Source organism: Pogonomyrmex barbatus, unplaced genomic scaffold (genome assembly GCF_055798465.1).
Source record: "Pogonomyrmex barbatus isolate J1 unplaced genomic scaffold, ASM5579846v1 scaffold71, whole genome shotgun sequence".
NCBI classification, from domain to species: Eukaryota; Metazoa; Arthropoda; class Insecta; order Hymenoptera; family Formicidae; genus Pogonomyrmex; species Pogonomyrmex barbatus.
This window is the reverse complement of record NW_028297173.1, coordinates 1-18,187: the sequence shown is the minus strand read 5'-3', so window position 1 is coordinate 18,187 and position 18,187 is coordinate 1. Positions and strand designations below refer to the sequence as shown.

The window sequence follows — 18,187 nt, the reverse complement described above, 5'->3', positions numbered from 1 at the left end:
GCACGCACGCACGCACGCACGCACGCACGCACGCACGCACGCACGCACGCACGCACGCACGCACGCACGCACGCACGCACGCCTGCGCAATACTCAGGTTTAGGGTGTTTAACTTTGTTAGTACTTTGTTAGTTCTATGAGTCTAGATAAGAAAAAAATGTTATATAAACATAGGTTGTTTAACTCTTTATTAAAAACTCTTTATTATAAACAAAAATATGAAATTTGAAGAGAACAGTAACAGACTTGGTTATTGCAATACAATAGTGGAGTAGATCAGCAATATTTACATTTATTTTGTTTACGCGAATTGTATTTACTATTTGAAGTTGTTGAAGCTATCAATATTAATTTTGAAATGGAACATTATTTGCATTTAAGTAAACAAATTTAACGAATTTAAGTAAAAATTAATATCAGAAGTAATAATTAGTATTCAGCAAAAAAATTGACATTAATTTGATGAATGTGATAATAAACACAATTCACAAAACTATGTATTGCTATTCTTACCTCTCTCTCTCTCTCTCTCTCTCTCTCTCTCTCTCTCTCTCTCTCTCTCTCTATCTATCTATCTATCTATCTGTCTCTCTCTGTTTTTTATATAAAAAATAAACATTCCGCATGTGTTTTGAATTTTTTAAATGTAGTATATGAAGTAAAAATACTTATAATAAAGAAAAGAAATGAGAGAGAGAGAGAGAGAGAGAGAGAGAAATACAAAATTTTATTGGTATAGCTTATGTACTTTAAATGTAATAAAGATAGCATTATGCTCTCCTATTTACAATTTGCACAATTACTTTGTTAATAATCAATATTTTACTTAATAAATTAACAACTTTATATTTGTCAAAATTTTGTTCGATTAATTTTAAATTAAAAATTATGAAATATTTATTATTTAGGATGTTATGTATAAAAAATATAGCAATACGGCATAATAGGTGGAAGAGAAATAAGAATAGTATGACCTGCGCAAAAATAGATTTAAAAAGATATTGAACTTGTCTGTATTACTATCTGATAGAATAGATGCGATATTTTTCGTAATATTTTTTTATGTAATATTTTCATAGATTAAAAATCCTTTTATACAATTAAAATTTATATATTAATATATGTCTATCATATGGAATTCGTGTCAAGAACGAAAAAAAAATTTCTTTAATTTAGATTTGTTTTATTACTTTACGTTTAAATTCACTAAGATGCCAGATCTTCAACTCCTTAACATCCCGGCCTACCTTGAAATATCTTTTTCAACACTTAAGATCTCTAGATTATAGTTTAGAAGGAAGGCCTAGATCTCACTAACGTATGCAAATAAAATAAAATCCAACTCCTGGAAACGTAGTAGAATTTAGCGTCTGTAAAATAAACTGAATATAACTATACTGAATATAAAATGAAGTACAATGAAAAGTAATAAGCGACAAAATGATCAAGCAAGTATTAAATAAAACAACGAAATTAAACTCCCTGCTTCTCAATTTTGTTTTTCATATTGTAGTTCATGGGATGTCCACAGAATACTCCTTTTGTAAATATCGCTAGCTGTCTTTCCTGAGGCTACTCTAGCCACCTGATCTTTGCTTTTTTCCAGTGAAGATTGAGTACTCACCCTAGGCTCCATTTTGTTCATCCATGATCAGTACCATTGTTCCAACAGCCAACTTACTTGAATCATGATACCATTTAGTGCACATTTGCAATTGATACAAATATTCCTGCTGCCGATTCCAACGATTCCAAAAGTCTAATTTTTTGTTGATGCTGCCAGCTAGACAGCGTATTAGTAGATACTTCTACTCAATTTTTTTGTATGGATTCGGATTGTGAATCTCCGATTAGAAAATGAGCAGGAGATAAAGCGATTAAGTCATCGGGTTGAGAAGATAAAGGAGCAAGGGGAGTGAGTTCAATACTGATTCTATTTCAGTCAACAACGTGCTGAACTCTTCATATGTTAAGATAAGATTTCGCATTACAATATATAAATGCGAATATCTTTTTGCGGCTCTCACCGCGGCCTCCCATATACCTCCAAAATTAGGCGGTCTGGAAGGTATGAACTTCCAATCTATGCCTTGTGAGGCTAATTTGGCTTGGATTTCTTCCGCTGGATTTCTTGTACAAATCTTGATAAATCTTTTTTAATTCCCTTGCTGCCCCTATAAAATTAGTCACGTTATCAGAATACAAAGTAATACATAGCCCTCTTCTAGCCATGAATCTTTTCAAGGTTGCCAAGAACGTTTCAGTTAAGTGTGTAACTGCTTCTAGATGCTTTGCAACAAAAACTGTTATAAATCGCTTATGCCGAAAATATGCCGAATGATCGCTTGCCAGAACATTTTGACTCCAATTAATAATATCACCAAATTTTTTTAAATCTTTCATTTGTTAATTATATATAACTGGGTATCTTCAATTCATGTTTGAGGTATTCACTCTGTAATTTTAGATGACACCAAATATTCTAATTTAAATATAGCATTATTGTATCTCGATTATATTTCTAGGACAACTGACTGGCTCACTCGTGTTTTACTTTGATTAATACCGCTAATATTTACAAATTTACGAACCAAATGCAACTTATCTACTATTTGAGTGATTAAGTTGGATTGTGGCCCGGGATCTAATAACATTCTGCACTCATGTTGCCGTCGTTGTTTGTCAAAAATATATACCTTGTGGATTAATGGCAATACTTGATGTAAATCCTTAGTACAATGTGTAGACACGATACTGCCAGAGGTATCTTGATTTAATTCTTCGTTACTTTCATTTTCTTTTACACTATCTCTATGTAAAAGAGAGCTTAGAGAGAGTTTTGCTTTACAAATTTTATAACCTGCGGATTCTTTGCTTTCCTCAAACAATTAAAGCAAAGTCTTATTTCTTTAGCGCGCAATATCACTGGTAACTTTAATAGTTTTTCGCAAGTAAATATATGATGACTACCTTTACATTCATTATTAGATGTAATTACTAGTGCTATTGGTTTGTCTTGCTTCCTGTCGTTTGGCTTACGTGATTTGAACTTCTTTTCCACCATCTCTAATATGTGAAATCTTCCTAATAAAAATTCGAGTAACTCATCCATTTTTGGCAATTCATTTGTATCCTTTGTATTAACTTGTAATTTTGTATTTCCCATTCTTTACTTGTAACATAATCTAGCTTGTTTGTCGTGAGATAAATTGCATCCCATTGGTCAACAAGTAACCCTAATATCGTTAACGTTTGGATGTGCATTCTTATGTGATTTACGAATTGCCTAATTGCAGTACGGTTGCCTTTCATCATTGGCGTTATTTCAAATAATTCCTTAAGATGCGTATTAATAATAAGCCTTCGGTTTTTGTAATGGTGGTTTAACAGTTCCCACGCTGTTTTGTAATTTTCCATAGTAGTTTCCAATGCTTCTAGAAAATTTAATGCTTCATTCCTTAGAGTTCCTCTAAGATACTATAATTTCTGAATATCCGATAGCGCTATATTTTTATCCATCAATGAAATAAATGCATCTTTGAATGTCATCCATTGGTTGTATTGCCCATTAAACGTGAATAATGTAATAGTCGGTAACCTTACATTTGAATTAACTGCTTGCCCTGTTTCGGTTCCTGCAATCGTAGCACTATCGCGCAATAGATTGAGCTGAACCAATTTTCTCCTTGCTCTCGCTATTAATTTGAAATAATTGTTCTCAAACTCCGCCTCTTCATTTCCTTCTTCTAACTCTATCTGTTCAAGCTGCACTTTTCTTTCTTCGATTTCCGGTACAGCTCGTTTTCGCGTTTCTCTTATGACATATTGTATATTTTGGAAGTTGTCCCACTGGTTATTAACCATTCCAGTCTCACTGTAATTTCCTTTCATCTTCTATATCGCTTTCGATAAAACTATCGAATCGCTTTATTTGACCTTTCAATTGTCCACGCTTAATCTTTAAGTCTCTCAATTCAGCCATTATTATTATGGGAATGTAAGGATTGTATTAAGGATAGAATACGAAACTCACTTACTTGTTTGTGAATGTTCCTTTTCTTCAATGTTTGCACCTTAACCTTCACGCGCTATGTCTTTGCGACCATAATTATCTAGTAATTTATGTATATACACTTTCACTTATCATTCGGCTCGAAGGAGTGACACCTGTCCCGATTTGACCACGTCCCGATTGACTAGTCACTCACAGCGCTTGAACAGTTGAAAAATTCTAGGCCCCTGTAAGTGGCTAGTGGTCAATCGGGACGTGATCAAACGGGTGTCACCCGGCTGGAAGGACCAATATTAAGGCCTTGCTGGCCTTTCGAATTTTTAATTAATTCAACTCAAATTGAATTTTTTATATTTTTATTTATTCTAGCACATCTTACAATCTTCTTTCTTTTTTACTACTGCTATTTACTCCTTTCTTTTCTTTCTCTTACGCTTAGCCAATTATAGTGTCGCTTTCGGCAGACATCAAAGAACAGCCTATTATATCATCCGTATCACGTTTGAATTCACTACAAGATACCTGTCCAGATCTTCAATTCCTTAAAGTGGCATCTACAATGAGACTTTAAGGCCTGTTCTACAATACGTCAGTGTCGTGAGCCGTGGGCTGTAAGAATTGATCAATCACAATCAAGTATTCTCCCCACATTCCTCTGTGATTGATCAATTTTTGTGACTTGCGGCTTGTGACACCGATATGCGACGTGTTGTAGAATAAGCGTATGACTTAGGAAATTGCTCAATTACAATCGAATATTCTTCTATAAATCGATTATGATTAGCCAATTTCTTAAATCTTACGCCTTAAAATTTAATTGTAGATGTCGCTTAAAAATAAAATAAAAAAAATAAAAACTGAAATTAAAATAAAAAATTTGCCTTTTTAATCAATAAAATTAAAATTAAAAAATCTTATTTATAAGAGTATAAAATAAAAAATCTTTTTTAATGAATGCAATAAAAAAAGTATTTGCAAAAATCGCAAATATATATATATATATATGTGTGTGTGTATATATATATATATATATATATATATATATATATATATACACACATACATACACACACAAACATAACCTCTTTCTGCTGTCATTTTCGTGTAAATGTAAATCTATATACATATAATGTGAACTATATGTGTAGATTAATAATAGAGTTGCAATCGACTTATCGAATAAAAATTTCGATATGATAATCTTGAAAGAGATCATATTATCAATGCACTATTGTTCTACTTTCAGATAAATGTATCTGAAGTAGAAAGTTATAAGAAAAAAAGAACATAAAAGAATAAAAGTAAGCGGAGATTTATCAAAAGGATAAGAAATAATTAACACTTTTAAAGAATTCATTAACAAAATGCTATGCTATTGTTTAATTCGAAATGTATAAAATGCCGAATAAAATGTTAAATGACAAATGAAACACTCGAGTGCTTGTATAGTCATATAACTGTACGCTAAAATTTAAGAAAAATAAGGAAATATATATAATTGAATGAAATATATCTTGAAAACGTTTTGAAATGCTCGAAAGTAAAAACATGTATTACGGCACATGTATTACACCCATAAATAATGTCATTTTTTTTGAAATGCAAAATTCTAATTTATTTTAACATATAGTACAGATTAATTCACAAAATAATCTCCATCATTATTGATAATCTTTTTCCATCTTTCCGGTAAATTTTCAGTTACCTTCTTGTAAAATGAGAATGATTTCATAGTAAAATATTTCAGAATTTGATCCATCGGAAAGATTAAAATAATAGTTTTTAGATTTTTGTAAACCAACGCTATAGCACGCTTCAAGATACTAGAATAAAGCGGTAGAATTAAAGCGGCATTTGTGCTAGTAGCATTGTTTCGAAACTCATAAAGCATCAAATGTCTAGTATGCACATTACCCATACTTTCTTATTTCTTTCATTCTTAACGGTACACTTAAATTCTTTCTTTTAAAATTTCTTCTAAAATTTTACGATAAATATACTAAATGTCAATAAATTTAATTATTAAATAGATTATGTAATAATAAATGACGTTCACGAATCAGATGATAATATTTACGCAATCTGAAAAAATATGATATTATTGTACTTATAGATACTCCTAATATTTTAATAAATGCCGATTATTGTATATTTGGTTGTTTATTGTATATCTTAGTCATAATACTATCTTTTTCTCTACTTGATAAATTAAATTTTCGATAGGTGCGGCATATACGTAGGAGTTATTCTATAGTTATTTAATTTAAAAAATACAGTGCTTTTAATAGAATTAAATTTGAATTAATCGACTTTTTAATAGAAATTTCGTTGACCAATATTTTTTAACACAATTTTTATATACACAATTTTTGAGAGATTTAAGAGAAGTATGCTTTTTGCATAAAAATTCTCTTAATCTCTCAAAAATTGCGTATATAAAAATTGTGTTAAAAAATATTGGCCAATGAAATTTCTATTAAAAAGTCGACTCCGTATCAGAAAACACACGCAGATAAGAACAACGATCTAGCTTTGGAACGCTCCGTATATGTATCGTATATGTATTAAAGATCTAAAAAAATGTAGAATTTGTTCTCGAGATAGAAATTGCACATAAACACATATGACATTTTCAAACCAAGAACATCGAAGATGTCGATATTTTTTTTCCGTGAAAAGGAATTAGTATCGTACCGCGCGTGTTACGACATTTGAGCCAGCAGCGCAAGCATCAGAGATATTCTATGCGCAGTGGACTGCAGTTTAAAAATAAAATTCAACTGGAAGCCGTTCTCCCCGCAAGCTGCTACCTAATTATTAATTACGCCTGACATCGTATATCAGCCCGTTAACATGAAACTTCGAGTCGCATCCGGCGCGTAATTAAACCAGGTTCAATAAAATTACATCGCCCTGTCTTGATATAACGTGCTGTTGAAATGCCGCACGTTTTCGTCGTCGTCTATTGTAATATTGTAAATTGTTGCATTATAAATTGTTATATTTCCAACTATCCATGTGACTTTTCTTTTTATAACGCCAATTATTTTCTAAAGTATCTTTTCGCTTCATACATAATAGCATCTCGTAACAAAAAAGATATATTCTACAGAACAGTTCTTTGAGAAAGAATATTCCAGAATTGTCAATCTTAATTTTAATACTTAATCTCTTCAATTCTTGAATTTATTTAGGAAATATTTCACGAAAATTTGTTATCTATTTCGATTCATTGACATACTCGTACGAAATGAGGTAAAGTGACTTTATTATTTACTTACTTTGTAATTATATATTTTTGAAGCAAAAATACTTTTTTTTTTCAATTTCTTGTAATCTACAAATTGTTGATGATCCAACAATTTGTATTTAGTTAAAAAAAAGAATCATTTTTATGCTCTAATGAATCTCAGAATTTAGGTAAAAAATGAATAGTGATATATAACTTTTATAGAAAGATTATTTATTACACATATAATATAAGATGTAATGTAATGTTTTTTGCGCAGAATCGCAAGAATTTTTTCGATTTATAGTTTACGCAAAATGATCATTGCTGAATTATTCGTCCATACGTCACACGTCAACGTCAGTCCGGTCGTAATTAATCGAACCTAGCCATTGAGGTTTAATGTACGTGCGCGAGTGAGGGGTCGACGATATGATTAAACGAATTGGCAATCGAGAGATCATTCAACAGTTCCCGCCGTCAGGAGGTGCGGCCGGAGGGGAATGACAGAAGAGAGCGTTGATTAACGAATTGATTGCAGCTAACGTAATTAATTATTACCCGCGCTAATCCGCGCATCGCTAGAAATTCCACGAATGGCTCTAATCAAACACGGCGCATGTAATCGCTAATTCTTTAAAAGTTTATTCTACGAACTCGAGTCGAAATTCGTATCATTTCGGAGAGAATCTAATTTTAATTGTTTGAATAGTTAGTATATGATGAATAGCTAAATAGATAGAATGGATAAGCTATACTTAACGTTAAAAGCTGAGTCCTTGTTAACTTCGCAAAAAAAGGATCAGATCTGCAATGATTATGATGAAAATTTTAAATATATATATGTTGTATCAATACTAATAGACAGATATCAGTTTACATATAAATATTAATCAATTCGAAAATGAAGCCAATAAAAATCAATCCTAAATATACATATGCAAAAATAAAATATTTATTAAATTAAAAATAAGTGATGAGAAAAGTAACGAGTTTCGATTCTTAAATCGAGCTTTTTTTCAATGTATTATAAATATAAATGTCAAATCACATAAAATTATCGAGATTTGGAACATTTAATTATCTATCTGTATTGATCTTAATTCTGAGTTTTGTGAATCTGTGATGAGAAGTGCATAATCATGGAGTTAAAATCGGAATTCTATAATAAGATAAATTATTTGTCCAAATATAATACGGTAAAATTAAAATGCTTATAATAAGCGGACATATAAAGATTAAAAGATGTAGATGAGGGGATAGGTAACTCAGATCTCATGAAAAATAATTTACCTGTAAAAATTTTTAAAAATAAAATAAAAATTGTAAGTAACTTTTTCAAGTAGCATATCAATCTACTGATTTTGTTATTTTATAGTTATTAAAAGAGACCAAATTATTGTATTTATACTGCCAAAAAGAAAAAAAATACACAAAACGTGTGTTTCATTTTAAAGAGCATTCGGGAACTTATGAATTACGATAGTATAGATTGGATAGTATAGATTGGATACTCGTTTGAAAACATAGAAAATAAAATCTTAAACAAAAAGAAAGATAAAATTAAATTAAATTATTTTAATTTAATTTAATTATTGCTTAAGAAATTGTTTTGGGAAATTTAAAATAAATTTTTGAAATTTAATCGATTGATCAAATTAATTAAATTTAAATTTAATCATTTTTTTTATTTAAAAAGAATTATGTATTAAATTTATTATTATTAAATTTACGACGATAGAAAAAGGTATTTTATTAAAGTATTTCTAATAAATAATCAAGAAATGGATTATATTGTTATTATTTATACTGTCGGTATTATACTGTTGGTATTTTCAACATTTAAAGCAAAAAAATACAAAGAAACGTAAACAACTCTGAAATAATGATTTGATGCAAACAAGTCTTCATTTATATGAATATTGTATAAAAGTTATTAAATTATTAATTTTATGAACGGACGATAATTTTATAGCAGTTTTTAAAAAGGCGAATACTACTATTTGATGAAAAATATACACATCAGATGCTTACTAATTGATTTAAAGTAACAATAAATTTGTTTAGATTTTTATATTCCATATTAATATTTAAATAATTTTGCTCTTACGAACTTGCATTAACAATATAACGAAATATTTAAAATTACTTCAAACGTCATGATATTTAAACATTTTACTCGAGAATTTAATTAATTCATTGAATAATAAAGCATCAAAAATGCTAACCATTTGAGGCAAATAATAATCCAATTGATCGTGCTTACCGCGAAAAAGCGAGGCTTGTATTTTGGTTAATTATTACGGAATTACGGTAACGAATATAATTATCGTTACGTTCTGATGGAAAATTTATGAGATGGAAAAGCGTAATGAAACATGATGTTACCGAAATACAATAGCGAATTCGGTAATATATAATATCGACTGTTTTATTGGGTTTGTTTCTTTTTTTTCAACCATTTTATACATAATAACACCGTCTAATTCTCATTCTTTTATTCTTTATTTATTTTATATGTGTAATATTCACTAATTTAGATAACATATTTATAAGATAGTACTGATTGGCATGTAACAGATTATATTATATTATATATGATAATATGATAATATCATTATAATATCGTAATAAATATTATAAAAAGACATACACACACACACACACACATACATACACACACACACACACACACACACACACACACACACACACACACACACACACATATATATATATATATACATATAATATATACCTACAATATGTACATTTCACGTTGCAGGGGCTCGGTAACGCAAACAGGTACGATGACAAGCATTTGATGAGCAATGAAGTCATGGACAAGACTCAATCACCATTGAAACCGATATACAACGTACAGGCACCATCCAGAAACACAGATTGCCCGTCGTCGTCCAAGCCCGCGATGGCCAACCGCCTCTTGGATTGGTTCTCCGTCGTGATGGCAGACTCCAAGCATCGTCGTCAACATCCCAAACCTAAAGGTTGAAAAATTTGTTATAAATTCTTTGAGAAATTCACTATTAATTCTTTTGTCTAAGATTGATATCTTAGATTGAATCGACATTTGTTACCGACGTACGGTCCTGTACGATCCTCGCAATTTACAATGCGGCATCATATTTGCGTTGTTTTATTAAATTATAATTCAATTCCAAATTGAATTTTTATTTTATAATTTATTTCGTATATTCTCGATCTTGATCGAATTCTTATCCGTATTACTTATGCGTAATGTTTTGAGATTTAATACAGCGAGATTCAGTCGCTTTCGTTGTTGTTAAATATCTTACCACGCCACGCCGAGGTTCTCGTTAAACGAAATGGCTATGTGTTTTGTTAAACATTTTGCATTTTGTGATGCGCATCACATAGACCTACGAAAGTCGGTCATTAAGCAGCTGATGTCTGACAACGCGCATAACCGCGGAATGCGCTTTAAGCGCATTGAAACATTTCGTGGGACGTTGAGGGGCTCGTACAACGGGTACAATACGGAGACTAATTGTCCTCGTAGAATTGTCCTCATTGTGGACAGACACCACGCGAACGTACGTGACGCTATCCCAGTGGTAGTTCTCAAGTAGTACCGACAGTGAACACCATTCGGCTTGGAGACAATCAGTTTCGTACCCGATCCGAAATTGTCCCCCATACAATGAATCGTTTCCCGCCCCGGTTACGTCGCGATTACTTTGGGCGGTACTGTCTGTCGATATTGTCCTCTCGGTTCCCATGTTGATCTTACGGTATTACATCGCCCGAGGCAAAACAAAGTGTATGCGCGTAGCTATGCAACTGACGAGATCTCATCTGAATCGAGATAGTTTGACTAACCATCTTCGCGGGGAGATTGAACTATCCTCCCCCCCCTCTCCCCACAAACGGGAGGATAGTTCAAAGATTGTAATCATGGAAGAGTCCAACCTCGAAGAAATCGACCGATATAATATTTACGTTTCTAAACGAGTTATTTTTTGCATTATACACAAAGAGTGATGACGTCATATTGGGTAAAATAAACAAGCGAATTTCTCTCTGACTGTGCTGAATTATATCAGATTGAAATTGAAATTAGATTGGAATTTGACCAATCCGAACAAGGTTCGCTAAACTTGAATGATTTCCTTTTTTCCGATTGGTTAAATTTCTAATCTAATCTCCATCTCTATCTCAATCTGATACTCTGACTCTTTAAATATTCTCTGTCCTATCCGTAAAGTTAACGAAACACACACGGAGACATATGAAACATTGGTATTTTTACTTGATATTTTACATCAATATTAGTGTTAAAAATTTGATTTTTTTTCTATCGAAATGGATTTATTTTGAATAAATAGTAGAAAATATTTGCAGGAACATGATTACATAATTTGAAATTTATCATATATTTTGTATATCTATATTTTATGATGGAAAACATTTTTTTCCTTTCGTCACAAGATACAACAAAAAATTTGCCAGTTTGTTCGCATCGATGTATTCATTGATCGATTTTAGACAACCACTTTAGATGATCTACAATTCGGAATTCAAAATGGAATTTTATTTATATGCAAATACGTGTACAAAAAACATTACAAAAAATTGGAATACATGCATATATATTAAACATACATATATATATATATATATATATATATATATATATATATATAACATGTAGATGAAAATGAAATATGGCATATGAAATTATACAAATTTAAAATATAATTTATGTTACACATATGTAATAATAATAATAATAATAATAAGAAAAAAAAATATATCTTTTATTATTTTGCGTATGTCATGCGCGCATGCATGTATCTGCAAATAATATTTGAAGATAAATTTTTGTATATATTATATACTCTTATATATTTATTACATGTATATTATATAAGGACATGTAATATATTTTAACGTCATATCAAAATCATATTATATTATATTAATCGATTTCAGGTCACTTCCCGATCGGTTGTCAAAGCGAGGTCAGGTGGATGTTCGGACATTTGGACAGCGATAGCGACGGCCGACTCTCACTCTCCGAATTGTACGGTCTAGAACACGATCAGAATGAACCATGCTTGAAACCCTTCCTAGATGGTTGTGATACCGACAGGTAAGAGTATATATCGTATATATATGAATTCCTGTTCTACACACGAGAAGAGATCGTATGCACATGTACGATTGCATCTAAGGCTTATACTTGGTATTCCTATTGTTGGTATTTCTATCTCGACGAGAGTAAGCGGATGAGATAAAATCGCGATTGAAAATAAATTTAGAAATAATGCAGTACGCAGATATATATCCTTTGAAATTACGAGTACGGAAAAATTATAAGAGTCGTATAGGAACTTTAATTTAAATGTGTAAGAAAAAAATTTAATTTAATTACAATAGTTTACACAATTAGATTGTTTAGAAAGACAATAAGATACGTAGAAAGATAACAAATATAGAAATTAGATATATTAATTATGACGCTATGTATATTAATTGTGTGAAATGCATGTTAAAAGAGATGTAGAGATATACCTTATGAAATAACTTGGTTTGACCAAACGCATGGCATTACTACTGCGACTGAGCACACGCGTTCATTATTGCCTATTGAATAAGTTAGTACGGTAGTTAGTACGGTTCTTTTCAATCTGCATATAAAAAAATTCCTTATTATTTATGCTTTATTACTATCGTTTAACATTTAAATATTAATATATTATAATAATATATTATTTTCATTTCATTTATACATTTCATTTTAACAATTAATTTATTATACATATTTATCTCGCAAAATTTCGCAATGCGAAAATTTTATTCTCGTTATGACTGTTAGTCTGTCAATGTATTTTATATATTATTATTATGTCATGTTACATTTGAGTGCGCAGCGATAATCTAAGCATCATGAAGTCGTCATCGGGATGAAAAATTAAGACGGAGAGGAAAAAGTTCGCAAGAAGTGTGAAATGCATATATCGCGCATTATATTTACAGTGATATTTTTGTGAGCGGACCTGAATGGTGCGGGTGCTTCTCTAAGGCCGAACGTCCGTGTGCCGCTGTGCGCAGACGATCATCCCCGGATTCGGCACCCGCCTGCGACTCGAGAGGATATTACCGCAGCACCCAGTGCCACCGTGGCCTTGGCCTCTGCTGGTGCGTCGATCCACATGGCGTTGAATTTGCTGGTACTAGAACGCGCGGCGCGAAGCCTGACTGCGGTAAGTTTTTATTAGCGTTTGTAAAAATAAAAATGGTAAAAATCTAAAATAAAATATTGAACAATACATAGGTATAAGCCAAGTACATGTTAACAAACTACAACGCGAGACGTGGCATTTACTCGGCAAGCAGGATCTTGGTTGCTAAAGTCTCTTTATAATATGAAAATAAATTCAATTAATTTTTATATTACCAACTACGTGCCGCTTTTTTAGCAGACATTTTCAACATATTCCCTTCTGATGGGGGGGGGGGATAATAAAAGGGATTTTAATCGATATCAGTAATATTGATCATCGAATTATTATAGAACCACTATGTTCAAAGTCTACTAAAAAAGCGGCACGTAGTTGATAATATAAAAATTAATTGAATTTATTTTCATATTATAAAGACTTTAGCAATCAAGATCCTGCTTGTCGAGTAAATGCCATGTCGCGCGTTGTAGTTTGTTAAAATATTGAAATTGCAGTAAATAATTTCAACGTGTCGAAAAAGCACGTAATAAGAATGAGAAAAGATTATTTAGATTTTTTTTTCTTTTTTTCAGAATTGCGTGGATTTAATACTTCGTCGAGATTTAAATGTGTGAACGACAATAGAAATTGAAATAAAAATTGAAGTAAAAATACGGATAATACTTTTTTCTTTGAAAATTGACGAAAATTGATTCTTTCTTTTCATTGAGAGACCTGAAGATTTATTTTTCAATTTTTATATTTATTTTCAAGACTAAATATATCCCTTAATAATAGATCTGTTAAATAGATTTCAAATTAAATTTATATTAAAGTGGAGTAACAATAAAATTTTTTTATTTTTCTGATAGACAATTGGCCAAAATTAGTTGCAATTTGAAAATTATTCATATTCGATTCATATTTTCACAATAATTATTTTACAATTTTTTTGCAATATCCTTTGATTTCTTAATATATTCCTTCGATTTCTCTTGATTACTCAGCTAAGAGCTCTACATCTACGATGGTGTTATGATAAAAATTAGAAGCTTGTTCATCCTTGTTCATCTTGTCTTCTTCTTATCTTGTTCGTGTTCATCTTTATATTAAGTGCTGACGTGCTGACGAAGAAAGTTTTTATTGTATATTATTTTATTATTATGTACCTAATTGTACAGATGTGACTAATCTCGTACTTATTAAATTCGTAAAAATGGATGGCAACTAAAGTTATCTTTGAATTTTATATGTAATATATGTAGTATAGTATTTTTCGCTTCTTTTAATAGCTGTCAAACCGTGTATTTTTCTATCTGAATAAGCTTTATTTCATGTGCCTTTTATTAATTATCAGGCTATTTATTAACTATTAGGAAAGAAAAAAATAGTAGCCACCCATTTTCACAAATGTCAAAGTTATCTCAAGTGTCGGTCAAGTTTTGGTCAAGTATCTTTTTATTTGCAAATATATGCAATAAATTTCACTGTGTCATTTCTCGCTTATGATATCACGATTCCAATATAGCCGCGGCGGATTAGTCAAGAGTCTTAAATGCTAATTTTTATTTTATTCTATTGATAGAGGAATGGAGGATATGAAATGAATTTGAAAATTAAATATAAAATTACATATCATGCTCGCAAATTATATTCTTAGAACTATCTTATAAACTATCTTGCAGATACAATTGTGAACAAGATTAGCAGCGGTGGGCTCAAAACCAATAGCGTGGATCTTGATGACGACGAGGACGGTGATACTGATTCCGCTCAGGATCTCGAAGGCTCAGCTGATCAACCTCTAGATTTCTAGATGCGTTAAAGACGGCGGTCAGCAACGGAAGCGCAACATCTTTAATCGATTTCTAAAAATAAGAAATCAAGCGAGTAGTCGATTGAAAGCGAGTCCACAAAGATACACGCGCGTCCGCCAGCTTCGAGTTGTGATCAGAGGTGTTCTATGTCATCATCGGACCGCCTATTAATCCTATCGAGGTCGCGATCCACGCGCGACGAAACAAACGTGAGCCTAAATGAGTTCCGAGAGCAACGAAATGCACGACGATCATTAGTTACGAGAAAGTCGGATCCGTAGCGAATCGCGCTGCGTGGAACCGGCAGAGATCGTTGTCGAATTATCGTAACTACCTTAGTCGCGTCCTTCGTCCCGAGTTAGGAAATTCCAATCGACATTAAAGTAGCGAGTGTCTTGCCATGTCGTGCAATAATCGCGTATGTCCAGCGGCAAGCGATGCCTACAGCCGAATCTACGCAATCGTACTATAATTTCGTGCAATATTCAATCGAGTTCGTGTAGGAAATGGCCGCAGATATGGCTGAAAGTGTGTGTATGTTTGTGAGGTTGGTGGCGACAGAGTGAGAAAAGGGAGAAAATTCCGCTGCGAGCCGCATTGAACACTGACCGTTGGATTACCTCCATGCCTATCGAGGTACCTCCACGCACAATTAAATCTATATATAAAATAATTATGTCAATCATTTATGCATACATTAAACAAAGAAACAGAGAAAGAGAAAGAGAAAAAGAGATTTGTGAAAATTCGATTGTGAAGGTTCGAAATAAGACAAGATAATTTTGTGTATCGACCATAAGTTATATTAAATGAAAAACCACGGGAAAAAAAACCTTATAAAAATATGATTTCTAATCACTAGATTAACACAGTGTCGATTGTAATATCGAAACATGTAACATGTTAATTACGATTTATGTGGTAATGATGCAGCAATGAATGAAATTGAAAGAAAAGATGTAAGAGCGGAGGAGAAAGGCGAGCGAATGCGAAGTCATTCTGCTACTGTCACGCTTGCACACGCTGGAACTTAGTTGAACCACTCGAAGCAAATAGGTTTTCGTAGCTCTTGCCACTTCACTTTCGGCTGTGTTTCGCCGAACGCGATATAGAGAATTTCGCCGTTATTCCGCTTATTTATTACATTCTCTCAGGCAAGCTCGAAATATTCTTTAAGTTATTCTTCTTTCCTTCATAGTCGTCTTGTGTTATGAAGTTAGTATAGGATGTACGGAATAAAAAATGAACTTATTTCGTATTCGTTAATGAATCTATTTCATATTACGCAGTTCAATCACGATAGGACGTCGAGCTGGTTGTTAAGAAATGTAAGGTTGCTTATAAAGATAACGTCAAGTATTATTAAACTCTATTAAACATTACCAGATTTGTGCAGAATTACGCAGAGTCATGCAAGTTACGCATTACGATTCTTTACGTCTGCAATCGAAATAAAATCCATCACGCGAGGCCGAGAGTTGTTTTTTATGATGCTAGAAAATGTTCAACGTCGTGATTCGTCTGCATTTACTGTAATTATAAGCATTTTTACTTATAACTTTTACTTAAAGAGTGTGTGGTACACCGTAGATATTAGAGTAACATATAATCCGTAGGAAAAAAAAACAAAAAAAAAAAAGATCAGTGTGACTATGTGAATATGCCCCTAGCATTAGAAGGCAATTTACGTAGAGATAGCCGATGCAAAAATTACACGTCTCATTTAGAATGAAAGTGATAATTCGTTTTGCAAGCCTAACAGCATTTCATATTTCTTCATCAGGCATTCATTCTCTATAAAGTTCAGGGAAAACAACATGACATTCGTCGCGTATATTTTGATCAAAGACAACATATTTATTAAAACTTTTAAGTAACACAATTTACATTTTACTTTTCTTTTTATCAACGTTTTATTTCAATTTATTACTACGACAATCCTTGTGAGCAACATTTTAATTTTATTTGATAAATTGTATATTTTTATACTTTTTTTTTTTTATACAAAGAATAACTTAATATATCATTTCCTCAAATTATCCGTAATGTCTTGCCTTAATAAACATGGCGTATTAAACTTGCGCATTAAAATATGTAGATGACACTTAAAAATATATCTACATATTTAACTGATAAACGACATCGTCCGCAATGAGCTAACGCATACTCCTTCCTGCATCGAGCGCAATTTGCATTCCGCCTGACTTATTGTACTCTCGACCTAGACTAATTAATATAATTACAAGCGAACATATATAAAATAGTTTTATCGAGTCTTGCATATTGTATATACATGATTATATACAATGAAAATCATCGTCAGTGATCTTCGTACCATGATGATTTTTGTAACGTATGCACTTGATCAAAGCGTAAAGCAAGGCGTAAAGAATTTTTACTTCATTCAAGAGCTACCGTAAATATCTTACTTAATCGGTATTGTACATGTGGCTGTAAGAATTCTTTATGAATAAAGATTGTTGTAGAAATCGGGGATATGTATTTTTGAGAAAGCCATGATATAGTTAATATAAAATTTATTTATCATCTTTTACTTCTAGAAATTCCATACAAATTTATAATAGAAGAATATATATCAACGTAGGACAGTAAGTAGATAATACGTATTCATACACGCACGCACGCACACCCACCCACCCACAGTGTGTGTGTGTGTGTGTGTGTGTGTGTGTGTGTGTGTGTGTGTGTGTGTGTGCGCGCGCGTGTGTACAGGGTAGCACTATCCTCATCGTTCGTGAAAACATAGACGGGAGCGAGATAAATCAAAATGTCTTATACCATTTTGTGATATTCGCAATAATTTTCGAGTTATTAAATATTTAAGCTGCATAAATAAGAGCGCGCGGGAAGAAAGCGCTCGCCTGCCTGATCCGTAGGACAAATAGGAAGCGTGAGCGGCGTC

General features: G+C 32.0%; 2 protein-coding genes across 4 annotated transcripts; one reads left to right on the top strand and one right to left on the bottom strand.

The window, feature by feature from the left end:
* Window positions 1–160: 160 nt before the first annotated feature.
* LOC148934793 (uncharacterized) lies at window positions 161–4,529 on the bottom strand. Of its 3 annotated transcripts, none has more exons than XR_016140999.1 (2): window positions 1,625–4,529; window positions 161–1,370 (listed from the first exon to the last, which is right to left on the bottom strand). XR_016140999.1 is itself a non-coding variant. In XM_089083630.1 (2 exons), the coding sequence occupies exons 1-2, from the start codon at window positions 3,889–3,891 to the stop codon at window positions 3,459–3,461; spliced, it is 333 nt and encodes a 110-aa protein (XP_088939756.1). In that variant the 5' UTR covers window positions 3,892–4,529; the 3' UTR covers window positions 161–3,458. The 3 variants fall into 3 exon arrangements, 1 of the variants encoding a protein (XP_088939756.1); XR_016140998.1 differs by having other exon boundaries at window positions 161–2,174; window positions 2,697–4,529; XM_089083630.1 differs by having other exon boundaries at window positions 161–3,503; window positions 3,604–4,529.
* A 5,479-nt stretch (window positions 4,530–10,008) lies between these two features.
* LOC105422075 (proteoglycan Cow-like) lies at window positions 10,009–17,753 on the top strand (the record flags this gene model as incomplete). Its single annotated transcript, XM_011631308.2, has 4 exons — window positions 10,009–10,249; window positions 12,216–12,375; window positions 13,263–13,489; window positions 15,133–17,753. Coding segments are annotated over 4 exons (759 nt in total), but the record flags the coding sequence as incomplete, so codon positions are not given.
* Window positions 17,754–18,187: the final 434 nt, after the last annotated feature.